The sequence below is a fragment of the Solanum pennellii genome, chromosome 10 (assembly GCF_001406875.1).
Source record: "Solanum pennellii chromosome 10, SPENNV200".
In the NCBI taxonomy this organism is placed as follows: Eukaryota; Viridiplantae; Streptophyta; class Magnoliopsida; order Solanales; family Solanaceae; genus Solanum; species Solanum pennellii.
Window position 1 is genome coordinate 77,598,818 of NC_028646.1, and position 27,971 is coordinate 77,626,788.

The 27,971-nt window shown below is 33.0% G+C and overlaps 4 protein-coding genes across 6 annotated transcripts; 3 read left to right on the forward strand and 1 right to left on the reverse strand.

Moving 5' to 3' along the window:
- The first annotated feature begins 786 nt into the window (after positions 1-786).
- Positions 787-6,163, forward strand: LOC107001791 (glycosyltransferase-like At2g41451). The gene is made up of 11 exons (XM_015199759.2): positions 787-1,361; positions 2,449-2,598; positions 2,732-2,784; positions 3,704-3,812; positions 3,890-4,024; positions 4,179-4,223; positions 4,616-4,803; positions 4,990-5,131; positions 5,233-5,279; positions 5,458-5,545; positions 5,655-6,163. Exons 1-11 carry the CDS (start codon positions 1,011-1,013, stop codon positions 5,955-5,957), a joined length of 1,611 nt encoding a protein of 536 aa, XP_015055245.1. The 5' UTR covers positions 787-1,010; the 3' UTR covers positions 5,958-6,163.
- A 5,642-nt stretch (positions 6,164-11,805) lies between these two features.
- Positions 11,806-13,447, forward strand: LOC107001847 (UPF0481 protein At3g47200-like). Its single transcript, XM_015199804.2, has one exon. The coding sequence runs from the start codon at positions 11,915-11,917 to the stop codon at positions 13,373-13,375; it is 1,461 nt and encodes a 486-aa protein (XP_015055290.1). The 5' UTR covers positions 11,806-11,914; the 3' UTR covers positions 13,376-13,447.
- A 4,717-nt stretch (positions 13,448-18,164) lies between these two features.
- LOC107002770 (protein IQ-DOMAIN 14-like) lies at positions 18,165-21,685 on the forward strand. Of its 3 annotated transcripts, none has more exons than XM_015200933.2 (6): positions 18,165-18,319; positions 18,771-18,866; positions 18,951-19,262; positions 19,824-20,048; positions 20,196-20,327; positions 20,496-21,685. In XM_015200933.2, the coding sequence occupies exons 2-6, from the start codon at positions 18,789-18,791 to the stop codon at positions 21,006-21,008; spliced, it is 1,260 nt and encodes a 419-aa protein (XP_015056419.1). In that variant the 5' UTR covers positions 18,165-18,319; positions 18,771-18,788; the 3' UTR covers positions 21,009-21,685. The 3 variants fall into 3 exon arrangements, with proteins under 3 accessions (XP_015056419.1, XP_027768298.1, XP_027768297.1); XM_027912497.1 differs by lacking the exon at positions 18,165-18,319 and adding an exon at positions 18,367-18,413; XM_027912496.1 differs by lacking the exon at positions 18,165-18,319 and having other exon boundaries at positions 18,435-18,866.
- A 239-nt stretch (positions 21,686-21,924) lies between these two features.
- On the reverse strand, positions 21,925-27,912 carry LOC107002771 (DNA repair protein recA homolog 2, mitochondrial). The gene is made up of 9 exons (XM_027912498.1): positions 27,729-27,912; positions 27,517-27,565; positions 26,255-26,460; positions 25,391-25,478; positions 24,494-24,666; positions 24,184-24,330; positions 23,963-24,100; positions 22,776-23,095; positions 21,925-22,617 (listed from the first exon to the last, which is right to left on the reverse strand). Exons 1-8 carry the CDS (start codon positions 27,807-27,809, stop codon positions 22,790-22,792), a joined length of 1,188 nt encoding a protein of 395 aa, XP_027768299.1. The 5' UTR covers positions 27,810-27,912; the 3' UTR covers positions 21,925-22,617; positions 22,776-22,789.
- Positions 27,913-27,971: the final 59 nt, after the last annotated feature.

Here is a 27,971-nt window from a genome sequence, read left to right on the forward strand (position 1 = left end):
GCTTTATACAAAAACAGAAACACAATATATACACTTCTGTTGTATAAAGCTAGAGAAAATTGTATTTCACTGCAATTGTATAATTCGCAATTGTATAATTCGTTGACCTTTTTCTCTGCAATATTTGAAGTAAAATGTTAGTAAATTGTATAATTAAGTGTATAACACGAAGATATATATATTTTGCATGTGTATATACAATTTTCTCTCGCTTTATACTAAACAGAAACAGAATTATACACTTCTGTGTATAAAGCGAGAGAGGCGAGTGAGAATGGAGAGTGGCGAGCGAGAATTCTGGAAGAGAGACGCTGGCAAATTTTAGCTAACGTTTGCTATGGAACACAATTAAATCAAACCCTAGCTATTCCATTTATTTTAGGTTATTAGTTTGCTATTGTATACAATTTTCCCTTTTTAAAATTACTAATGTGTGATAAATAATACTCTTTCATAGATACATTTTTAGTTAATCTCATAAAGAATAATGAAATTTATCCGTATTATATCTAATACTTATTTGGAAAAACAAAAATAAAGCTTTATTCTTCTATTTTAAAAAATTATTTATTTTAAAAACATTACAAGATTACATAATTTAAAAATAGTAAAAAAAATTATATCTCAATACAATATTGTATTAAAATTAATTTTTACTCAAAATAAAATATGCGTACACACCATCTATAAAATCGTCACGACGAAAAAAAGATTGTTGTTGTATATGATAACCATATTTTATTAGAATACAAATCGTTAATCCTTATGGATTAGCGCAATTTAATTATGATAAATTACATGAATTCGAGATTATCAAAGCTATAAAATAAAAACACCATTAACGTCTTCTATAAAGCTTCAGTTTCAACTCTGCATGAACCATCTCACTCTGTATATATACATATATATATGTATGTATATATAGACAGAGATTTCTATACAAATAAAAAAGAAAAACAATCAAAGAGTTTCTTATAGAAATTCTTCATTTTTTTCTATGAATTTTACAAATGGCGGGTCTTTTCGCTACTCTAAGAAGACCCACCAACATTTCTTCATCGAATTTTCAATCATCCTCTGTTTTTGCTTCTCGTTTGCTCTATTTACTCACCGTTATTTCTGTATCGCTTGCTGTTTTCGCTTATGTTCTTCAATGGCGTGGCGGGTTACCCGACCCGACTACCCAATGGATACCCGGTGACGATCCGAATGAGGCTGGGTCCAAACCCGTACGGTTATCGTCTTCTTCCTCTGGTTGTGCAGATATCCTTGGACAGAGCCGTACGGCGTCGTTCCCGTATTTCAGGGATTGGAAGTTTGATTTTGGGTCTTCTCCTTCCGGGTCGGATCTTAGACCCAAGGTTTGTTTTTATCAAGTTTTATTTATCCCCTGTTCTGTTTACTTTTTCTTTGCGAGTTATTTTTTTTTGTTTGTTATCGATAACTTCATGTTGAAGTATTTAGTTATTAACTTTTGTTTAGTTTGAAGAAAAAAATGGACATGTTTATGTTTTTTATTAGCCAAGTGTCTGGTATTGTGGATGAATTGTGAAAAAGTTCATTTGAGGATGATGGGGTCCACCTGTTTGATAAAATCAAAGTTATTTGTTGTTGGCATTTTCTAATTGTATAGAATCTGGTTGTAAGGCTGTGTAAACGTCATACTCCACTCGTGAGATTAGGTTGTGTTAGAATTGGGTTGTAACGCTGCGTATAGACTAGACTCTACTTGTGAGCTTACGCCGCGTATGTTTGATAGAAAAAAGACATTCTTGAAATGGTAGCAGGCGCAAAGCTAGCAGTTGCAGAATTTGGTAGATTTGTATTCTAGGCAGTTGATAAAAATGAAGCATTTTGAAAGGATATGCTAATTTGTTTTACCGGTGTGCTTATGCTATTCATACTTCAACATTCTAAGTAGGTCGTTTGGTTGTTGATTCGAGTAAAGCAGATATTAGTTACGCAGAGATTGGTTATGCGAGGTTTAGATATTCCATCTTCTATACAGCATAAAGTAGTGAATAGATTTCCTTTTGACTTATACACATATTAGTTATAATTGATTCTAACTTGCTAACCAAAAGTTGTATTTAGTGTGTTGAATTTTTATATATTAGCAAAAATTACTGCCCCAAATATGGTACAAATTCTGCGGTGATTTAATACATGAATGAATCACATCCTAACCAGCAACCAAACATACATATTTTAGTGTTGGTTTTGGCTCTGTTCATGCTTTTAATGAGTGCAGTTGTGCCGGAGAATTTTCACCTCATTTTTTCGTATGTTCGACAAATGAAGAATTGCAATCTTATAGTTACTGTAAACGTCTCAGATATTTAAGTTGGTCTTCACTATTCTTTCTCCCCCCCACCCTCTTTATTTTCTTGTAGTTAAATTATTCTATATCAGTATCCTAAGAGACTTGTTACCTTTGCTTGATGTTAGATATCGATTACTACAAGTACTTCCGCTGGCTTAGAGCAGATCCTGCCATGGATGTTTTATCATAAGGTCATTGGCGTGACAAACTTTTTCCTGTTTGTGGAGGGAAAAGCTGCATCTCCCGATGTATCTAAAGTGCTAAAATCTATTCCAGTAAGTGTTCATATCTCCTTAATATTTCCATTATCGTGTTGAACATTTTGTTTCATCACTTCTACCGTTTTGTGTATTTGGACTTGTCGTATTTCTTCTCTTGATTAATATACAAAATGTGTGTGCTCTGCAGGGAGTAAGAGTTATATATAGAACAAAAGAACTAGAGAATTTACAAGCCAAAAGGTAACCGATCTTTGCCTAAATATACATTTTCTGTGCCTAAACTATGAAGATGACGTCTTTGTTCAGTAGAGTAGACGTTATTTCCTATTGCTTTGAGAAATGTTTTTTATCCCTTCCGTGGGTTTATGTTCTTTATTTAGCCTCGTATGATTCATTTTCTTTATGTTGCTAATGGATGCAAGTAATAGTCGATGATAGAAACTATTTATCCAAAGCAAAGCTTATTGAAGAACATATGTTAGCATGGGTCAACAAGTTTCCAAAACTTGTTGGGAGTTCCTTACATAGCAACGTAATATATATCAGGAGTAACTAAAATGCACGGGTGGAGGGGGTTGATGTGGACCGTCTAATTTACCTATTAATAGCAAGCAGTAATTACCTAGGGTAGTGGTGACAACAGATTCTCTATTCTATTTGTCTTGAGACTAATAATAGACTTGGTTCCTAGAAGGGAAAGAGGGAAGGTTAAATGAGAGTGAAGTTCATTGATTATTTCCCCTACGTGGAGCACCGAGCATTTAATTCACTTTATTTGATGTATTGGAAGGTAAGTAAATAAGACATACTTCTCTCAGTCCCCCTTGGTAAACAAGAGAAATAACTCTTTCACCTCTCGTCTCCCAACCCTTTCTCCTTTCAACCCAAGCGACATTGTATGACGTATGTTTCAAGTCATTCATCTTGAGTAAGCTTGGATCTGTTTTGAGTGTAATATGACTAATGTAGTGAAGAATGGTAATAGACTTTAATGAAGAAGTGATTATTCAAGTTACTAACTTAAATAGAACTAAATTTAGAGAGTGAAATTTCCATACAGGATAGTAAAAATACTCTGTTCCCTATATTTCATCTCACGTCTCAATTAAGTAAGCTTATTATCTGATATACTGATGATCTATAATGTGTTGTGTCCTAGTCGGATTTGGAATGAAACGTGGCTGGCTGGATTCTTTTACCAACCATGCAACCATGAGTTATTTGTCAAGCAGACTCTTAACATGGAAATGGCCATCGTCATGGCAAGGGTATGATTGCAATAACTTCCATCTGTTTCCAGTTATGGTTACCTTTTGATCCACTATATTGCCTAGTAACTCTACAGGAAGCTGGCGTGGACTGGATCATTCATCTTGATACCGATGAGCTAATGCATCCAGCTGGAACTAGTGAGTATTCTTTACGGAAACTTCTGGCAGATATACCTGAAGATGTTGATATGGTCATCTTTCCTAACTATGTAAGTAATTGAGCTCGCTCTAGGCTGTCTTTTAACTGTGTCTAAGCATGTAATTACATGCACGAATAGTCAAAACGCATGCATTTGATTCGTTTTCATTTTCTGCGGTCTTTTTTCATGTTAATATCTTCTCTGATGATGACAAATATTTCAGGAGAGCAGTGTTGAGAGAGATGATGTGAAGGAACCTTTTAGTGAAGTGAGATATCTTTCACTGCATCCTTTTTTCTTATCTTTCAAGTTCTAGTGTTAAAATTCAATCGTTTGGCTAGGAACATCCTCCACCTCTATACATGAATAGATTTAGATTTTCTTAAAATAAATTTGGATAATTCTATTACCCAATACTTGAGAATGGAGCAACAGCTAGTAGTCAAAGAGTCACCGCTTTCCAGACGAATGAAAAAGAAGGTTGCGTTGGAGTTAGACATTGTGGAGGCAAGAAAGGAAAATTGTACCTAGCGAACACAAGGAGCTTGAGTGTTAAAAATTTTTAGAGAGAGTTTGCGTAGTCTGTAATTTATTTTAATTATTGTGCAACTAAAGTTCTTTTAGACTGTTTACCAGCAATGCATCTGTATCATGTGGTAGGTCTCGATGTTCAAGAAGAATTATGACCATCTCACAAAGGAAATGTACTTTGGAAGCTACAAGGAAGCAACTCGTGGTAATCCCAACTACTTTTTGACTTATGGAAATGGCAAATCAGCTGCTCGAGTTCAAGATCATCTTCGTCCTAATGGTGCTCATAGATGGCACAACTACATGAAAAGCCCAAAGTATGCTTGTTCTGCAAGTTACTTGTTTTCCTTTATCTCTATTTCGTTTCTTATTCATTCCCAGTCCTCTAGAATCACTGTTTTATCGAAGTTGAAAACATACTTGTAATGTTGTCATATTTTTTCACTTCTTTGGTGTGATTGTCTTCGCTTGTATAATGAAAATGTATTTTCCTATTATTGTAGAGAGATCAAACTGGGAGAGGCTGCTGTTTTGCACTACACATACCCGAAGTTTTCAGATTTAACCTCACGACGAGATCGTTGTGGATGTAAACCTACTAAAGAAGATGTGAAAAGATGCTTCATGCTAGAATTCGACAGAGCTGTGAGTAATAGGCAGTCTGTTATTAAAACAACAAATGTTTTTGGGGTCAAAAGATGGACTGTATAGTTTGTTTGTTGATAATTTTCATCTTCACATTGCAGGCTTTTATAATAGCTTCGACTCTGACAGAGGAGGAGATGCTTGACTGGTAGTAATTGTTTTAACTTCCATTCCATTGAATTCATGCTAATCCTTATACTACTTATTTCGTGAAATCCTTCCCTTGTTATACTGTAAAATCTTATTTCATACTGATCTGTAGTCCGCGTGGTGCTTGATTTCTTTTTGGTTTGTATATTATGCTGACAGAACCTTTGTTGGATTAGGTACCGTGAACATGTTGTTTGGACGGATAAAACACTCATCCAGAAGCTTATCAAGAAGGGCATATTGACGCGCATATATACTCCCATGGTAAGATCAACTTATATTTGATTGCGGAAGCTCCTTTTGAGTTTATATTGAGGGCCATGAATCCTAAGAAGCTGAACTCGTAGTAACTTTTGTTTTTCGGTCTGTGTAGGCCATTGTACAGGGTTTGAAGGAATCTGGTGTTTTCGTTTCTGTTATTGCTTCAGCACATAGAGATATCATAAAAGACGAGTCTCTATCTTCTGCTGGAAACAGAAATGCTTCCGGATATCCTCATATTACTGATACTTTTCCCAGAAAGATAGGTCGTATATTGGAATCTCAATCAACTGCAAGGAAATTCGTGGACTTCAGTTCAACTGATCATCAGGCAATTCCACCTGAATCACCTCCTGGCATGGATGGAATTGATCTCGCAGATACAAAATACCTTCTGAACAATAGTTCTTCTTGAAGAAGTATACTTGCATACCCCTCTTGGGAAAAATAGGTGTGTACATTAGTTCCGTCATACTCCATAGAGTTGTTCGAGTATCATATCATAGAGAATGAAGTATTCTTCATCTTTTAAAAGTTCGATATGTATACATGACAGAATGCTTTGGAGAATGACAATTTTATCGATATACAAGAATAGATCTCTTCCATGCCTCAATCTTTCGATGATGTTCTAACTTTTACTCGTCTATTTTTTTTCTTTATTAGAACTTGTAGAACTGAGTATGATTCTTAGATTGTTGTTAAGTAATTTGGTTCTGAATCCAGTAGTTCTGGTCCAGAAATTATACAAGTGCTTGTGCATAAAGGGTGATGTTACATCTTCTCTGTTGTAATGGTTATGTGCTATGTTTTAGATACACTACTTTTGAACTAGCAATCAGATAAAGTAGAGATTTAAGAAATAAAAGTATATTCATTGATTTGATTATATGAAACAATTTCACTACAAAACTACATTGTTGACAAGAAGTAGACTAAGAGAGCAACTGAGATAGCCATTCCGGGTTTTGTCCCATAAATTTATCAAAATCACTTAATTCATCTAATAAATACTCGTCGTTGTTTGTTGGTTCGACTTGATAATCATTACCTGCTGTCTCTTCAACATTCTGCAGCACTTGCTCTTCCTGATAAGGAAAAACTAATTCACCATTCATATTTCCTTCATTCATTGCAGCATCGTTCCCTTGAACCATTGGAAACGTGACGATTAGCTGATGATCATCCATAGGCCACTGCGGTTGTGTTGTCATATCGTTCCTATTCTCATCATCGCATCCAACATACCCTGATTCAATATTTTGCATTGGCTTCACAATCTGTTGAGGAAATTGATCACCATATCCAAATTCATTAGGCCCTTGGGGTAGTGTATCATCACATCCAACATACCCTGATCCAATATTTTGCATTGGCTTCACAATCTGTTGAGGAAATTGATCACCATATCCAAATTCATTAGGCCCTTGGGGTACTAGTGTATCATCACCATCACCATCATCATCGTCGTTTCCACTGACAGTTGTTGTAGGCATATGATTTCCTAATTCACTAATGTAGATAGGCCCCTGGGGTTGTGTATCATCATCGTTTTCACTGACAGTTGTTGTAGGCATATGATCTCTTGATTTTTTAACTTTACACCTAATGTAGCACAAAACAACATCCTTGTGCTTCATCACACCTCTATTACTTAACAACTTTATTACCTTGTCGTCAAGACTATACTCTTTCATGATCCAAGAAACGTCGTTAACTTCATCCTTTTTATTTTCTTCATAGTTATAAGTTCTTTTGATCCCAATTTTCTTCGCACCTATCGATTTTCCTTTGCTCTTCCCTTTCCAACTTCCTCCTCCAACCAAAGTCCGACTAAACCTTGTATCGCGTTTCTTTAATTTAGTAAAGAAATATTTAGTATCGGATGAGTCTTCCAGTAACTCCCCTGGCTTCTTACTTCCGTAAAGTTCTTCAAATTCAATATCATTACAAACATAGTTTTTAGAAACAACAAATTTTATCAAGTAGCGAATAAGTTGTTCATCAGTGGGTCGAAATCTCACTCCCAATTCAGCGTCCGGAGATTCAATTGCCATAACTATTGATGAGAGTAGAAACAAACTTTATTAGTTTTAGGCAATGGCTCTAAATAACGATATATGATTAACGTACGTGATGTATTATTAGCAAGAACTGTATTGATGCCCAAAGCCCTATATATTATATTATGAGGTTAAGGTAGTTAAAAAATGGAAACCAAATTTAAGAATAATTAGGAAACGTAAATGCAAAAACTTTCCTTTTATATTTCAAGATTAGTTACTTAAAATCATTCTAATACAAACGTAATGCAAAAACTTTCCATATATAATACATTTAAAGTCTCCTTTTTTTGTTTCATTATATAAATCAGTTATTAACTGTAATGCAAATATTTTATTTTATTTTTCTATTTTATTTTATTCCCGTACTTCAACTTTAGTTTGACCATAAAAGTTTGTGTCAATTGTTTTTCTGATATATTGCTTATTTTTTTTTATATAATTTCATTAATTGTTAATTTATAATTAAAATTGTTTGTTTTAATATTATCAGTATTATGTAGTTAATTAGGTTTTGCCACTTTTATTGCCGCAAAATCCTATTTAGAATAGGTAATGGAAAAGCAAAAACTTGTCTTAGATAATAAATTTAAAATTTGATGAATAAATAAATAATCAATAATCAATATATATATATATATACGTAAATCTGAATCCAAAACCACTGATGTGACACTTCTATATGACCTTCATTTGTTTGTTTGTTTTTTAATTTTTTTTTATTCTTTTCATAAAATATCATAACTTATATTTCTATAATCTCTATAACTCCTCATAACTCTCAAATTTTAAATGTGTAAACTTATGATAATTTATTGTGTTTCTTAATAAATATATATATAAATGTGTATTGTAAGACAATCCTTTTGAGGCAAATGTTAATGTCTTTTAATTCACATTTGATGTACTCCATGCAAATATTTTGTAATATTGAGTACTTGTATTTTATATACTATGAAATCACATTTTGTAACTCTTTTGAAGTATACTTAAATATAGATCAAAATAAATAAAATAGTGAATATAAATATTTAATATACATTTTATGAAATTTAAAAATAGGACAAACATATATGCCAAAAAAATTTATTCATGCATTTGATAAATTAATTTATTTTTGTTAAATATGTATCTTTTGGAAATTATAAATAAAAGATGAATACACATGACTAAATAAGTTGATTTGATTTTTAATATATTTTTAAAAATAAAACACAAAAATTTGTACATAAAAACTTTTCATATGAGTATGATTAAATAAACAAAAAATTATGATTAAAATTTTAAATTATTTTAATATACTAAGTAATGAGTATATGTTAGGGTGTTCATGTATTAATTTTATATAGAAAGAGGTGCAATCATTGATTTGAGAATGTAAGAAGTATATTTGAAATGAAAATATATTATCAGAGTATTCAATTTAATTAACTTTTGAATTTTATTATTCTATACACATAATATATGAAGAGGTTTATTATCTATCAAATATTTTTACGTAGTTTATATGAATCTATTTATCTTTATATTTCATATAAAAGATATAGACTAAAATATAGTAAACGAGTTAATAATTTAAAAAAAAACATATTCTCATTAGAGGTTGAATATATTGAAACTTAATAATAGCGTAACATTTTGGATAACATTCTTAAAAAACAAATTTGACAAATGATAACAATTATCTTTGATATAAATGCAACTAAAGAATCTAAAATATCAATAGATGTGATTCATGCAAAAATCATACAAATTTAAATTGTATATTTGAAATGGAACAAAAACAATTGAAAAACGAAATATTCAAAGGAGTTTTATCATATAAATAAGAAAAAGAATAATAAAACGTGTGTAAATGTATTTTATTAGTATTTTTCAGTTACTTTATAATATAATTCTTATATACTCAAGAAAAAAAGTACATCGGAGTATATGTTGTAATATAAAGATTCAAACTCATTGATATTCCAATGAAATGTAGAAAGTGACATATTAACTATCTGTCCAAACAAAAAAATTACTAAGAAAATATATATTGACATTTGACATATTGATTAATAATGTACTATCCCTCATTTAATAGATTATATATGTTAAATTTGTTAATTTTCATTTCGATCTTCATAATTAATATATAAGTAAAAAAAATAAAGTGATAATATTACCTTTGGAAATAAAGAGAGCTATATAATTGATTGAAAAAAAAGTAATTCTTTAATATTTATTTTAAAGACCGCGCGAAGCGCGGCCAAATTCCCTAGTTATATGATAAGTGAGGGTGTTTATAAGTTGATTTCAATTGGAAATTGGAACTTCGAAACTTAAGCACTTGTTTGCAATTTCAATTGACAAATGAAACATTATTTTATGACATAATATATAAACATATTCTTTTAACTTGATTTCAATTAATATTTATATTTTTTAAATTTTAAATGTACACAAATAAGTATTTATACTTTTATAAAACTGAGCAAATTTAACATATTCAATATCCTATGTGTAAAAAATAATGTTATTGGGGGGATACTGTCAAAATTGTGACAATAGTATAATTATCGTTGCATTATATTTAACAATAATAATAAATAAAAATATTTAGCAACATGTCACATGTTGATATTTTGCATAAATTTTCTTTGTGTAGAGCAACAATTACATAAACACGGTTTGTTCAGATTGAATATCTTAACTTCATTATTTAGGAAGGGTAAAATAGTAAATTATTACCTTCTTATTAGGCTATTGATTTATCCAATAACCCAATAGTAAAACCAACATCAAACCAATAACTCAAAAACTTTTTTATAAGCTCGTTAAAAACCTAATAACCCAATAACTCATTAACATTTTTCTGATTCAATTTATCGATCGGTTTAATTTTTTCATCCTAAGATACAAAACATACAAAACGGACTCCTTGATAGCAATTTGTTGATGTAGGTAACTTATTTTGACGTAATATTATAGCTAATTTCACGATTTGAATCCATGACGATACATCACATTTTTTATATATATATTGATGAAAAAAATGTAGTGTCTTAATTTTTGGCCTCTAAAATTTTGCTGTACCACTTAATTCTTTAAGTGGGCAAAAATATAGTGGTTTGCCTGTAATACAATTTTATAATATTAACTGGACTTCCTCTAAACTACATTGTCAAATGAAAAGGTTGTGTGGAGCTTTCTGATTGGGTAGAATATTTATTTTTTTCAAAATAAATAATTAATCTGACCTAGTAAACAAATATACATCATTTTCCTTCATTTTTAAATATATAAATCAGCCTAAACTATTGAAAACTCAGGTTTGCTTCATGTGAACATTGTCCAATTTTTTTTTAATTACTTTATTATTATTATTATTATTATTTATTATTATTAATAGAAAAGGACTACTTCTCCATGTTTATATTGCCACATCAATCAGAATTTTTTTTTTGTTTAATGAGTTACTACTATTAGAAAAAAATAAAATATATAATTAAAAGGAAATCATTTAAGTTGGCAATTTTCATGCTTTAAACTTTGAATCTCATGAATCATGATTAAGAACTGGGATAGAGACTCCATATATAAACAAATGATTAGATGAAGTCATAAAAGGAACAGGAGACATGACGGAGTGGTAAGTACTCAATCATTAAAAAAAATTATAGCGTGTATACAAGCAAATGGTAAGATAACGTATTCTGGATAGTCTTGACACAGTAACGTGTTGTAGCTAGTGGTTTCAAGGCTCTTGAAAGAGCCAAGACACGCAAATTTCTAGTGTTCACATGTTCGCAGCGATCCAAATTTAGTCAGCCCTAATATGGATAACGGGCACTGGGTGGCGATCCAAATTTAGTCAGCCCTAATCTCACTATCAGTATTAATGAACAATGATTTCTAGCGGCGATCCAAATTTAATCAACCCTAATATGGATAGCAGACACTGAGTGGCGATCCAAGTTTAGTCAGACCTAATATGGATATCGAACGCTAGGCGGAAAATCAAACCTTATATAAACAATTGGTTATAGAAAGTTATAAAAGGAACATGAGAGTTGACAAGTGAGAAAACAGAACAAAAGCAGATAGATGAAGTGCTGACTTTGACAACTACTAAATCTCTTCATTAATATTCTTATGAATTTTATAACAACTTCATGGTAGGCAACTTTTTAGTTTGACATTCTTTGATTCCTTAAGACTTTTTCAAGTAAATAGATTTGATTATGAAGTTTATATATATGAAGTTCCACACTCACTAGCAAAAACCCCACAAAAACACAAAACAAAGTCTTTTTACAACTTCAAAAAAATGGAAGGACAAACAGGACAACAAGAGGAGTTATTTGTAGAAATTGATCAAAAATCAGATGATCAAACATATAGTGATGGTGAAGCAGCATCATGTACAACAGACGGTAACGAAATAGTTAATGTTATTGTCACGTCTGATCCGATCTTGCAAGGAGAATCTATGCCAAGAAGGTATACATACTCGTGGAGAAGGCGAATACAGAAAGTTTTACCTCTATTGAAGATGGATGAATACAACAGACACGAGTATGATCCGAAAGTAGTTTCATTAGGACCTTACCATCATGGTAAGACAGAGCTACAGCTAGCAGAGGATTTCAAGCATATAGCCCTTGAAATGTTTGTATCGGGTAGCAGCAAAGACGTAGCTTATTTCTATAATAAGATACTTGAAGTTGTTGACAATGCAAGAAGTTGTTATGTCGATGGCTCCACGGACAAGTACAATGATCATGAATTCGCCTTAATGATGCTTCTTGATGCTTGCTTTATTATCAACCATATCGAGCTAAGCACAACGGATAGGTATAACAAACTCAGAACCACGAGGCACCATCTTGGAATGTTGGCGTTATCAACAACAGTTCGTGATATGTTTTTGCTTGAGAATCAAATCCCATTTTGGATACTGAAGCTCTTGATTAGCTTACGATATGACAAAGATGAAGGAGATGAATTACTCGAGATGTTCTTGAATTTCACCCTTTTCGGTGAATATGAACAAAAAGGGGAAATGAGTTACAACCATGTAGAAGAGCCACTCCATCTTCTTGAAGCATTTAGAACAAGACTTGTTTCACAACAGAGTGAAGTACGAAGCTTTCATCGTACTTGCACACCTCAATGGCTAAAAAGGAAGAAAAGTATAAGCAATGAACGCGTTAACATGAAAAGCTACATTCACTCTTTTCGTTCAGTAACCGATCTTAAAGCAAAAGGTATTCAATTCAAGCCTAGCTGCACTCATTCACTCAAGGACATAAAGTTCAAATCAAGATACTTCTATGGACAGCTTGTACTTCCAACTTGGTATGTTTCTATCTACACTAAGGCCTTCTTCTTAAACATGATAGCCTACGAGATGTGTCCAAATACAGTTACTGATCGCGCTGTGACATCATACGTATACTTCATGAAATCCCTAATAGAGAGTCCAAGGGATGTCAAGGAACTACGCGAAATGCAAATACTATTCAACATGCTTGGTAGCGACGAGGAAGTGGCAAGAATGTACAAAGAGATCAATACGTATGGAGTGAACAACGCGCACATTTTCTACAATGTGAAAGAAAAGATTCAAGAACACTATAATAACAAGGCGAAAACATGGATAGCAGAGCTTATACACACTTACTTTAGGAGTCCATGGACTGCTTTAGCATTACTTGCAGCTACTTTCTTGCTTTGCTTGACTTTTATACAAACTTATTTTACAATAAATCCCAATCCTAGATTATGAGAAAATAGTAGTAATTATTTGAGAAATTTTGTGGTAGAGTACTAGTTTCTTATCTTGTTTGCTGTTTCAAGAAAATAAAGATGCTTTTGTGATATAGATTTCTCTCATAAAATTACTTTTTATGTATATATTATAGATGTTGAACTTCGATCCTTGGACTAGTTCTTGTATTTACTTTTTTATAATTTGAACTAAAACTAAAAGGATTAATTGGGCCGGGTCGACTTGGGACCAGACTGATATTAGTATGGACCGAACCGGCCCAAGATTTATGGGGCGCCGTGTCGCTTCACCTTGAAGACCAAGAACCAACCGGGTTCAAAACTCACCTCGGTAATCAGAACCAGTACTATTTGTGATTTGATAGTATAGGGTTAACCAACTGGCCCAGCCCGGAATGCCCAATTGTTAAGTCTAAAATTTAAAATTATATTTCAAATTCGTTAAAGTATTTAAAAAAACAATACTATATAAAAAGTTATTTTTTAAATTAAAACCCGACCCTGTATGGCCCAAAACTACGCGGGTTACATCAAACCAAACCGATTGGATTCGATATCTAACCCGGTCACAGTACAATTGGGTTCCATAATCAGTGAACCAGCCCGGCCCAACTCAATGCCACCCTTGGTGAAAATTCTCACTTTTTCACGGGTTCAATCAAAATAGAAGGAAAAAAACTGAAATACACGTCTTATGTTTTCCTTATTTCCAATATCTCCTTCTATTTCTAAAATCCTTTTAAATCATTTATTTTTCTCCTAATGTATTTAATGTATCTGCGTTACATATTAATGTATCCTAACTATATATTATGTATTCGATTTATTTTATAATGTATCCGAGCTACAAATTATGTATTTGGGCTAATTTTTAATGTATCCGAGCTACATATAATGTATTCAGTTTACGTTATAATGTATTCGAGATACTTTTTAATGTATCCAAAAGGTACAAAGTATAAGGAATTATTATAATTAGAAAAAGAAATAGAGATTGCACTAAAAAATTTATGTAAATTATACAAAATAGAATATTACGATAGAAGGGCTCAAGTTGAAGTGAGAGTAGGTTCTTTTGAAATGTATTGGGCCTCATCTTGGCCCTTAACAAACATTCCATTTTAATTTTTGTTATCACTTGGCTTTTTTCATCATTTGACAATGTATTATGAAACAAAATATATTAAGTAATAAAAACTCAAAACAATATTGATGAGTGTATATACATCTCTAATACATAGTTATATCTTATAGGCTGAATCCATCGGTATCCCCTTAAAGTTGACATTAATTTTCACTTAGACACTTCAACTAGACTTTGTTCATCTTAGACACCTCATGTTGAGTCCGACTGTGTCATTCTGATACTTTTTGCTGACTTGACATACTGTGTGTGTTGCACCCATTTTGAGCGCGTGAGAGGTCTTTTTTTGGATTTTTTAATTTTTTTCCCTTCTTCTTCACTTTTTAGCCTTACCACTTATTCCACATTCCCCCATGAAAATTCATGATAAAAAACCTTACAAAATATTAAAAGATTTTTCAGAACAAGACATACATTTTTTTTCAAAAAAAATTTAGAAGAATGTCATATATAATTTTCAAAATCAATTAAAAAAAACCTAAAATCTAATGATTTTTTTAAAAAAAAAATTGGAAGAAGAATCAAGAAAATGGTTGAAGAGTTGAGGAGGCAAAAGGGACGTAAGGCAGATAGGGTTAGGGTAGGGTGATATAAGGTGGGGTGGAATGGTACGTAATTTTATTTATTTATTTTTGCTGAAAAATTAGTTATTTTTTAAATAATTTATTTTAAAATTATTATTTTTACATTTAAATGCCACATGTCAGCTTTTAATTGGTCATCATGCCATGTCATCCGCAAGTGTGTTACACACACTTTGTAATTTTAGCTGATTGGCAAAAAGGTGTCAAAATAACATAGCGGGCTCCTACTTGAGGTGTTTAAAATGACTACTTGAAGTGTCTAATTGAAAATTGATGCCATATTTAAGGGGTTGCCGATGGGTTCAACCTATCTTTTATATATACGATTATATACTATTTATACAATGTCAATACATTACTTAAAAGTAAATTTATGTGTATTTTTGTATCTTCTCGCTCAGGGTGCACCAAGTTCGAAAAGGATGAGGATATAATGTAAGCATTAGTGATTGATTCTACTATTCAAAATCGAATTTATAAGTTACTTGAAGTCAATTATATCGTTAAATAGGATTATAAGCAAACTATCTTAACGCAAGTATTAGTTATCGTCTAGATTTGCTTTCATCAAACTCAAATAAATATTAATTAATGAGAATTATTATACCTTTTTATATTAAAATAAACTATACTCAGAGTTTATATAAAACAATAAAGAATATTTGCTGCTCTGGACAGACTCAAATAGGGGACCTATCAAAAGTACAACCACAACTTATAAGTAATCATAATTTTTTTTTTAAAATTTAAAATATCAGTAATCTTATATTTAATGTTTAAAATAATTGTGTATTTGAAACTTTCTGCTATTCATTCCATGCTTAAATTCTTTTTATCATTACACTAATTAATTTCCCAAATTGTTTTTGCATGTAATGATCCTTCATGGATTGGTCCCATTTTAATTTTTTTTAACTCAAATGTTGATAATCTCCAATCAGACATATGATTAGTGGAACATGTGATCTTCTAGCTAGTGACAACTCTGCATATGTGAGTTTTATTTATATTATCGAGTTTCAATCGGGATAGAGAATAATGATATATTTATAAGTTATTTTTAATTTTCAGGTAAAGATAACTCTGAAATGAAAGTGAAGACGTATAGAAAATCAATATTACTTTTCATTTGTATTTTGTATAATATTACTATATTCTGTACTGTTTAAATAGTTGAATTCGATTTATTTGAGATCGAAGCATAATTATTAGATAGTTTATCATTATAGCCTTTTTGTATTGAATAATTGAAAGAAGCATTAAAAAATCAATTTAAGGGCTTTTGCAATTATGACCTTTCACATTTCTCTAAGATATATATAATTAACATGCATGAAGAAAAGTGTTACCTTTTCTCTATCCTTCATATGTCAAATGGAAACTTTATTATTTAAAGAACACATATAATAACAACATAATTCCCAAAAAAGATTAAAAAAATATAAAAGGCTAAAAATTCAATTATTTTGGATTATATCCTTGATTACCAAAATTGAGTCCATTAAATAACTCAAAAAGATAAATGCTACTTTCCAAAAGGTGGATAGATATTCACATGGTTTATCTATGACCCAAAAATATATGGGACTAGTGACATAGACACACGAAAGTGGCTCAATAAAATTAATGACTTATAATTTATTTCAACGAAATATATATATTTTTTATAATCTAACCATTTTAAAAAGTAAACTAACCTAAAATCTGTTATAGGTAAAAATAAAACTCCATCCTCCCTTAACTAGAGATATTTGTTCGAAAATCTCGTTAGAAAGTGCTTTCCTCGATCTTACATGTCTCAAAACCGAACAAAAAAAATTGGAAGCCTAAAGTACTCACTTTAGTGGCTTGACCCTGTGGCCGGTCCTGCTTATACAATATAATTTTTTAGCGAAAGGATTTTAATTGCATTCTATATCAGTGGAATCTTCACCCCTGACCAAGTGATGATGATGAGTATTACTTGGAAGCTGAAAGTATACTGTTGGATTTGCTAGGTGAAAAAAAGAAAAGAATATACTAAAATACTTTTAACACATTGTGAAAATTTTCACATTTTGGTATCATTTTTTATACAGCTAGCAAAAAATAATCATAAGTTGTACTACTAATTAATACTTTATACTTCTTCCGTTCAAAAAAGAATGACCTAGTTTGACTTGAAACAGAGTTTAAGAAAAGAAAGAAGACTTTTTAATCTCGTGGTTCTAAATTAAAGTTGTGTCAAATATATCAAAATGCCCTTTAATTTTGTGATATTAAACATGCCACGTGAAAAGTTAAAGTTAAAATGTTGCCAAAAAAAAGAAAGGGATCATTCTTTTTGAAACAGACTAAAAAGGAAATAAAGTTATTCTTTTTAAAACGGAGGGGTAATAAACAATAACAACAAGAAGTAATGTGTCCAAATTACCCAACATGTTGCACAAAAATCTGTTCAATTAATGTTCTCTTCATGACTTAATTCTTATTAGATGAATAACTTTGATAGAAAGTGTTTTATCCCTGATATACTAACATGAGACTTTTTGATACGAATCTAGATTTAATCAAATCCTAATACGAGTACGGTTCACAGGTTAAATCAGTAAATAAATTCAAAGCAGAAAGAGACATTTGAAAAGGTCAATTCACAGTTAGGAAAATGACAGTTAGAAAATAAGGAAAGAGGGCCCTTTAATAAGAAGTATATGATGTTAAAAGAGACTTCCCACAAGTCACCTCCAAAAGTAGTTAAATATAAAGAAAGTTGAAACATCAATTCTTTTTTCCCTTTTTAATAACCGCGATGTTCAAGTCAGCTTTCGCGCGTCTCAACGTATAATTCTAAGGAATATCTGTCACCTTTCACCAGCAATATATCCAGGTAACTCTGTCCACCAACACTAAAACAAATGAGAAAAATCACCTAGTTTTTTTTTTTGTCTCCGCAACTTTGTCTAAAGGTACCTTTTTTCACTCTTCAATATATTTCATATACTCCACAGCACATGGTGTGGCTCTCAAAGCATAAGTGAGGTCAGTGTTTCTTACTGGATATAAATAGACATAAATTTGGGGAGAAAATGAAACCACATGGAACAACAAAACAACACTATTATTATTATTATTATTATTCAAGAATCACTAGCAAGACTGGTTAATTAATGTTACCAAATTTTGCATGTCCTTCAAATTGATCATTTTTAGTCACCCTTTCCTATAATTACACTAGGTATGTGTTTTAAATTTTGTGATTACTCATATTATTACTATATGATTCTAAGATTGTAAGCTCATTTAGTCATCACATGAACAATTTTGCTGATGTAAGACAATTGTTGTTTTCTTTGTTATAGTAGGTTAGAGAATAGACTAGTGAATCCCCCTCTCGTGAGATAGTTTTTGGAGTTGAGGAAGACTTAGATGCCTTATCGTTTACATGGTATCAGAGTCACGTTGATCCGAGCTCCTAGTCCATGCTTTAGTTGGTCTTAGAGTGGATTAGAGTCTTACATGGACTTAAGAAATCCTTCCCTCACGCTCCAATTTGCTTATATTACGCGAGATGCTAGCTGTCCTATTGAGGCAGTTTTTGTTTTTATATTGTAGCTCTGCAGCATTTTGTTGTATATGGAATAGAAATGCCTCTGAAATACTTTTCTATATCTGTTTGATTGCTGAAGGACTATTGAATTTCTGAAATGGGAAAGAGAAGAAACTGGTTTACCTTTGTCAAGAGACTTTTCATTCCTGAAGCAGAATCAACAGCTGATCAAAAGGTTTGAATTTCAAGATTTCTGTTGCTTAGTAGTGTGAGTGAATCTTTGGATATCTAAACTGGAAATTTATGAAAAATATTTCAGAAACCAAAGAGATGGAGATGTTGTTTTCTGAGAAAGTTCAAGTTGAGGAAATGTCCTGCTATAACATCAGCACCTCAGCAAACGTTACCTGAGGCGAAAGGAACACCTCAGCAAACGTTAACTGAGGCGAAAGAACAGCAAAGAAAACATGCTTTTGCAGTTGCTATAGCAACGGCAGCAGCTGCTGAGGCTGCTGTAGCTGCTGCTAATGCTGCTGCTGATGTTATTCGTCTAACAGATGCTCCAAATGAATTCAAAAGGAAATGCAAACAAGCTGCTATTAGAATCCAAAGTGCTTATCGCGCACACCTGGTAAAACATCCTCTCTGGTGGCTCTAGTACTTTCACTCATACAATTTCACTGTGTTTGTTGCAGACACGCATTTAAATGCAGAAAGATTGAAAATTAGTTAGTCATTCAAGACAAAACTTAAAGGATAGTATGGGAAAAGGTAGGCCAGTTTGGATATAGCAGGATTAAACGCCCAGTGCTCTACCAGCTGAGCTACACGCCTAAAAAATGATAATCAAGTAAACAAGTATTGATACAGAAAAAAGGCCTGCCCCTTTACTCTCATCTTATTAAAGGAACGCGACTATTTGTTATGAGGCTTGTACTACAGAGCAAGTGGAAGATCCGAAGGTCACACTTTTTTTTTTTTTGCCTTTTGGCTGTTAATCATATAAGTCATAAGGTAGTCTATCACCTCGGTTGGAAAGAAAATCTTATTGGTTGGAAAATCCCTCTCCGCTAGTAAAACTCTTCTCTTATGGTGGCTACTAATTCTTTTTCCTTTCATCTCTCAAAAAACTTTCCGAGATTTGGTGAAATGAACTGGTGTCTGATCTATGTCCCTGTGAAATATTGTGCAGGCCAAGAAAGCATTAAGGGCTCTAAAGGGTGTTGTGAAGCTTCAAGCAGTGATTAGAGGTGAAATTGTGAGAAGAAGACTCATTGACAAACTGAAGTTCATGTTGCCACTTCATCAAAAGTCAAAAACAAGAGTTAATCAAATTAGAGTCCCTACTTTTGAAGATCATCATGACAAGAAACTCATCAATAGTCCAAGGGAAATCATGAAAGCTAAAGAACTAAAGGTAAGATCAATCATTCATTCTCTTTTGTCTAATTAAGTTTCCAAACATTAGTCCAACTATACTAAATCTATAAAAGAGACCTACTAACACATCTTATTATGACTTTTATGGTTTGGAACTGTAATATGGTTTTTGTTTTTTTGGCAGCTTAAATGCAAGAGCCTTAGCACTTGGAATTTCAACTTAGCTTCAGAACAAGAAAGTGAAGCCTTGTGGTCAAGAAGAGAAGAAGCCATTGACAAAAGAGAGCATTTGATGAAATACTCGTTTTCACATCGGGTAAAGTCATTTACTTGTTATACAGACACTGCAATTACACTTATCAATGTATTATGAAATGTTGTAGCGGTTAACCTGCCTTATTTTTAAGATTACTAATCTCACATTTTATGAACGATTATTTATAATATATTTTTAGGTAAGCTGATAGTATATTGCTTCTTTTAGGAGAGAAGAAACGATCAAACTCTACAAGACTTACTAAACAGAAAGCAAAACAGAAGAAGCTACAGGATTGACCGGTTAGCAGAACTTGGCGCACCAAGAAAAGCAGGGTTGTTAGAGAAATTGAGATCATTTACAGACTCAAATGTTCCTCTAACTGATATGGATGGAATGACACAGCTTCAAGTGAGAAAAATGCATAGAGCAGATTGTATAGAGGACCTACATTCTCCTTCTTCACTTCCAAGAAGATCATTTTCTAATGCAAAACGAAAATCAAACGTTGATGATAACTCATTACCAAGTTCTCCTATATTTCCTACTTACATGGCAGCCACAGAATCTGCAAAGGCAAAAATAAGGTCAATGAGCACACCAAAGCAACACCTAAGGTTACACGAGACATTGTCAGGTCAACATTCTCCTTATAACCTCAAGATTTCTTCTTGGAGATTGTCTAATGGTGAAATGTATGAAAGCGCCAGAACAAGCAGAACTTCTAGCAGTTATATGTGAATATAAAAGGTGTTCTACCAGGATTGAAGAACATGAGTGTTGTACATTATTACTATCTTTTATAACGAAGTGTCCAAGCCGGTTTGCTCTCACCTCTGCTAGTTCACCGAGTGTTGTTAACTTCTACAAGTACCGGTACCAGTACTAGGCAACTCTGTCCACCAAAGATGAATGTGTACATTATCAACCTGTTTATGCAAGCAAGGGAGCGCAGAAACTCCTAGATTTGCAGCATTACTTCTGGACATGAAAACAATCAGAAAAATGGAGCTATTATTGGAGCTTCAAACTTCTTCAGTAATCTATCTACAGTTGATTGATGAAAGCCAGTGCACATCTTTTATTACTGGTTTTAACACTTATATATAGACTTGCCACAATGTGTATATATAGTTCAAGTTTTCTCCCTTTCCCTGTTTGTTTTCCCTTGTTTCATTTATTTATTGATTTGTAAAGTTGTCTCCATGAGACCAGGAGGTCACAGGGGTAAGATTCTGTACAAGAGACCCTATGGTCTCGAGCCTTCACCAGACCGCACATAGCGGGGAGCTTAGTGCACTGGGATGTGTTTTTTTTTTTGCTTCTGAGTTGATATACTGGAGGAAGAATTGTTGTTTGATGGCCATTCACCTGGAAGCATTTCCAAGTTTGGTAATTGCATAGAGGTTTAGTCTTTGCCTTCTGTATTTACATAGGTTTATTTCTTTTGATTTCTTCCTTCAAAGTTCAAACCAACCTCTTTATTATGTCATGTAAAATCCTTCAAAAAAATAAACTTATATCAAAATTTATGTCTTACCTTTCTTACAAAACAATTGACGTTAAAACTAAGGAAAATGGATTGGACCAACCATATGTAGAAGAAATATAGCAAGTTTACTCCAACTTTCACTACTTATGTTAACACATTGAACACTTAAGAAACAAAATCCATTGGAAGCTCCTCATTTCTACAGGCTTAAAATGTCTATGGTATATCCAATGTAACAGAATAATACATGTGAGGCACACTGTTCTCCTCAACTGAGATTGACAGATATCACATACTACAAATTTTTAAACTTTTGGAACATAACGCAATAGGCAAGATAATGACATTTGACAAGAAGTATCAACTGTAATGCTCAAATTACCAGATAAGAGAATGAGATAGTCGGAAATGTCTGATCCACGACGATAAAATCTATACCAGTAAAAGTAGCCCTCCTGTATGTTTTGAACTAATGATAACATTCACAACTCTGCTGATCTCAAGTCTAGAAGCCAAATAAAATTACTTGACCATGAGGCAGAAAGAAGATTCACAAAATTCTAGAAGGACAAAGCATTTGCTGGAATCATCACTCGCAAAGGCCAAAGTTGGAAGATTTGTATGTCCATTGTCCACCTTCAAGAGAAATTGTGTCTCCAGTATATGCGTGCCCGCAAACAGTATAAGAGGGAAGTCTATAAGCAGGCTATTTGGGTAGCTTGGTTTGAGGTTGCAGATGCCTGATTGAGGAAATAAACTCCCATTTGCTTCTTTTCATGAAGACGGCTTTCCTTCAAAGGGACGTCGCATGATAGTGTTGCAGAAGGAGGCAACACAAATCTTGGTGTTGATTTAAACCAGAAAATGACTATCTAATCAGTTTTCTTTTCTCCGTTATTGTTCATGAATAACTGATCTCTTAAAGTTTCAACTATCTTAGCTAAAATGTCACCATTTGAAGCTAGATAGATAGTGTTGCAGAAGGAGGCAACACAAATCTTGGTGTTGATTTTAACCAGAAAATGACTATCTAATCAGTTTTCTTTTCTCCGTTATTGTTCATGAATAGCTGATCTCTTAAAGTTTCGACTATCTTAGCTAAAATGTCACCATTTGAAGCTAGATAATCTTCAGCGTCCTGTCTACTATTTAAAACCTGTCCATCAATGAAGTAGCTCCCTCCTTCTTTCAGAACGACTTCATGTTCACAAGCCAATTCCAAAATCTCAGGTTCAATGCAAAAGCCTCCGCCGTACTGTATGCTCAGTTCAGCTTCTGTTGCTGCAGGAGCTAGCTTATTTTTAACCACCTTTACGCAGATCCCAAGACCAGTAATCTGGATATTTCAAGCAAACAATCATATATTCAAAAGATAATTAGCAAAGCCAGTGAAAAAAACAACATGAAACTCATCTCGGACCAGTCCATCTGAAATGAAGGGAATAAGCAAAACAAAGAAAAGCAGGTGAATATAAGGATTAACATAGCAGACATGACTCCAGATGATTCATACTACAGAATAGCAGAAGGAGCTCAAGCTCTTCCATTTTGCTAGAGGGAGTAGCACAGTAATAGTAAGTCCACACAATTTAAGCAAAACTGTAAACCAATGTTACTTGATCACAGACTGAGAAGTCTTTCAATTGTGAATCCACACAATTTAAGCAGAACTGTAAACCAATGTAACTTGATCACAGACTGAGAAGTCTTCCAATCTGAAATCAGTACGCTCTGACTCAGTAAATGAGTTAAACTGCAGATCAATAGCTCAAACTCGTGTATATTAATTAGTTCCTATTCAATGAACATCTCAAATATCCAAAATGAGGTAGTTTCTTATATTCTCTTCAACAAATAGCACATCTGTCTCCATAGAGCAACTTAAATGACTTTGAGTTTTTTACCTAGATCACTTCACTTGTTTATTTGGACAAATATTTGTGGCAAATTAAAGAAGTCAGTTGGGGAATATCATATTCTCTTTCTCATGTTCCAAAGAAAGAGAACAGAGTGACAGATTCAGAATAATTTATACAACCTTCTGAAAGAATCGTGACCTCAAGAATCTAGGTTGTAACATCTAAGAAACAAAATAAACAATTTTTAGTATTTGGAAGCCCATTTGGGATTATTATCATTATAGGTTAATAAAAATATATTTCTGAAGGTGCGAATCAATGAGTCAGAAACATGCAATATGTACCTTATCCCTGGTCTTAAGCAATTGTTTTCTGATCGTCCTAAGCCGTATGGCAGCATAAAAAGGCAAAGCATTTCCACCACAAGTTACTTCATCCATACACCCGGAGCCTCGAACTAATCCTTTGTTCGATCTTCTTACCTAAATAGAGGGCAGATCAGTATGCCAAGCTGTTACAGAAAGCAAATAGCAATGAAAAATGTGTTCTAGTAACCAGATCAGACCTGATTAATGAAAATAATTAGTGTGCTAGAGTTGCCTAACGAATAATGAATTTTACGTAGTGCTTGTGTCATAATCTTTGATTGCAAGCCTTTTGGAGAGTCACATAACATAGCATCAATCTCAAGTTGGGGAACAAGAGCTGCCACCTGTTAATAGAAAAGAAATTAAAACCCTTCAGAGGCAAAGATGGTTGATCATTTATATAAGGGTGAGATAATCAGCCTTGAATTACAAAAGAGGAATTGTTGAGATATACTAGGAAAATTGGAGCAAAAGAATCAACCTTGAATTATAAAGGAAAGCACTTACACTATCAACCACGATTACATCCATGGATCCACTTTTTGTCAGGGTATTGACAATACTCAGCAAATTCTCAGCAGAATCTGGCTGCGAAATAAGGAGATTTTCTACATTTACCCCTATTGCTTCGGCAAGAGAGGGGTTCATTCCATTTTCGACATCCAGATATGCACAATAACCTATCAGTACAAAAGAAATAGGATGAGAGGAAACAAATTTGAAAATTATAGAGGAAGGAAATACTGAAATGGCTATAAAGATTTCACACTGACAATTCTGGATATCACTATCTCATGATAAACATTGAACTGTTTCCTTCTAAAAGGTAAATGATCTTTACCTTCGAAAGCTAGAATCACTTTCTTGTTCACTTTTAATTTATTTTTTTACAGTACTCTAATTGAAAAAAAGTAATGGACTGTACAACGCCAATGAGTACATCTGAAGATAAAGATGTTTAGTATCATAACTGTCTAAAGTCTTTTTCCTGATCATACTATGGTGCATCTTGTTTCAAGGCTTTAAAGTGTCCCTTTGCCAACACTAAGATTAACAATCACTTTTATGTCAAACTAAATAAAAAAATAACTCACTGTTTTCCAGTCACAATTAAAGAACAAGATCAGCATAAATCTTCTTTTGAGAGTTTCCCGAGATTCAAAACAAACTTAGAAGCACTTAATCCATTTCTAAGCCAATCAAATATGCTCATTATATAAACACAAAAAAATTACAGCCATGACAATTATGAAAAAGACAAAAAGTTAGGAGAGTATTCAACTGGCAAGGATAAACTTTTTGTTCATTATATGAGTAGGTGCCGTTTAAAATAAACAAAGGCATAAAATATGTAAATATCTATAAAGCATCACGTTTATAGTAAGAGCTCAGTATATTTTTCACCTCCAAGCTTTTGAGCCTCTCTAATTACATGAAGGGCAAGTGTTGTCTTCCCAGATGCTTCTTGTCCGTAAATTTCAACAATTCTTCCCTTTAGAAGGAAATTCAAATGAACTGCAACTGTTAATACCAGCAATATTCTTAAGACGAGAATAGTATCAGTAATTTGATTCAGAGAAGCACTGGACGCTAAAATCATTATACAGATTAATACAAACTCAAAACACATAAAGAAGTACTCTGATTCACAGAAGCAACAAGCACTAAAATCATAAATTTTATAACTAGACATCTCATGAAACTACCATGCCACCTGAGGACTTCCACCCTGACCCAAAGGAGGAGGAATAATGTTACAAATGGCACTTTGATAAAGCATAGAATCGGCTATTATCCAATGACATATATCCATTTAGTGAACCCTCACCGAAGAAAAGAAGGAAAAGCTAGGCACGTAATTATACTCAGAAATTATGCAATTTTAAACCTTTAAAAGAACACTTTTAAATTGGATGCAAACCTTAAAAAAGTCGGTTGAGAACAGCAGCTGATTTACAAATCAAATCCAGGTATAAGTTAAAATAACTAAAGACTATACTTTCCTGATCCTCCTCCTTCCCTTTTCCCCTCAAAAGAAATGAACCCAACTTCTAATAAGGGGAAAATGCAAACCCTAATCAACAATCTTATTTCAAGAGATCTACATCCATGGCCCTTTGCACATACAGTATATCAGCTATTACTTGTTTCGATTACAAAATTTAGACAACAGCACGTCAGAACCACATGATGACCGCATTTTTACAACTGGCGTCAATGACAAATTTGTGTTTGGAATAAAAACGTAATCACTTTATATAAAATCACCTTAGGTAATCCTCCAAGCCCAAGTGCTAGATCAAGCCTCAATGAGCCCGTAGGTATTACAGGAGTACGTCTAGCACCAAAGAAGCGCTGCAAGGACAACCTTGATTCTTTGCAAAAATCGCCTTCAAGCTGCGAGAGGGCCGAATGCAGTGCACTGGCTTTCTCTGATGTTTTGGTGTCATCTTGGATTTCGTCAAGTTCACCTTCTGAAGATTTCATCAGATAACATGGTTGGAGTTATTCTAGCAAAAGACACTGAATGCTCCAGGAGTATGATAAAGGATGAAACTATAAGAAAAGCTAAAGCAGTTTAACACCAATAGGTTGCTCCAACTAACAACTGTATGTTGGAGACAAGCTACTGGATTTCTGACAAATAACTGAGCATTATTATACATATATTAACTAATTGAGAAGGTAATCTCACCTATCTTCCTATTTGTCCAATTTTCTGCCAATTGTTTTTTGCTTTGCAAGTATATGGATATCTTTACCTCAACAAACATTATGTTCGATACTACGTTTAAACATATAGAATAATACCACATACTAGAAGATGCAAAATATATTCCACGAAGGAAAGTTGTGGCTATGTGAGCTAGCTACATCACCGAGAATGAGTTATCATCCTAAAAAAGCTATCAACTACACATCAACATGTTCAATATTCTTGGAAAAACTGAATAATTCCTTCTCCCTAATACTGATATATCAAGGGTTGATGTCTACGCGTGAACCTCTTTTAATCTTTGACTAATCAGGAAACAAGATATTTCTACGGTGCCGTTCTTCTATTAAAACTCTCTAGCCCACATTATTCACCCTCTTTCCCCCTTTCTCAGTCAGAGTTATTCGGATGACATTGAATAATAGAAAAAAACCTGACATTGTTGAGAATACAATTAAATAACAGAAGTGTGCTCTCTCTAACAACTAAAGCTTCTAGATGAGATGGTCACACACTTTAATACATATGGAGATTATGCATAGAATGCCAAGAAGGGGACTCAAGGAGAAAACCTAAAATATTCTACCTGGCAACAAGGTACAGCACAATTCAGCCATCATAGAGTTTGGAAAACAAGATAAAGATGGTATATCACAGAAGCACCAAACAGTTAAAAACTTGCAAACAAGTACTCATACCAACCCTTATATCCCCACCCCAAAAACAAATAACTTTTTATGACAAAGACAAAAAAAGATTAGAACTTTACAATCATAAGAAAAAACCTAAACAAATAAAGATAGTTTTTTATTACCTGCTGAAGATGCATAAGCACTAAGCATCCTTCTCCAAACCATTCCATTCTGATAGTAACAGTTAACCCCAAAAAAGCAAAAAAGAACACATAATTAGCCAAAACTAAGAACACTGCACTTATGAATGAATTCTTAGTCAAAAACAATTAACCCCATAACTCCAAAAAGTACACCTTTTTACTTGTATATATGTAAAGAGAGTAAAAATTACCTGCGGTTTGAAGGAAGATAAGGGGAAAACAGAAAGGCAACGAGAAGAAGAGGAAATGAAACGAAGAAATTGAAGCACCATTGTTTTTTCACTAGGGCATCTGTGCCACTCCAACTTTGGAGCTTTTAGCAGCTGTATTATACTGTTGCCATTAATCTACAAACAGCTTTTCTTTTTTCTTTTTCAAGAAAGATAAGGGGGCAAAATTAAAAAGAAAAATCTTTTCTTTTTTAGTAATTAACG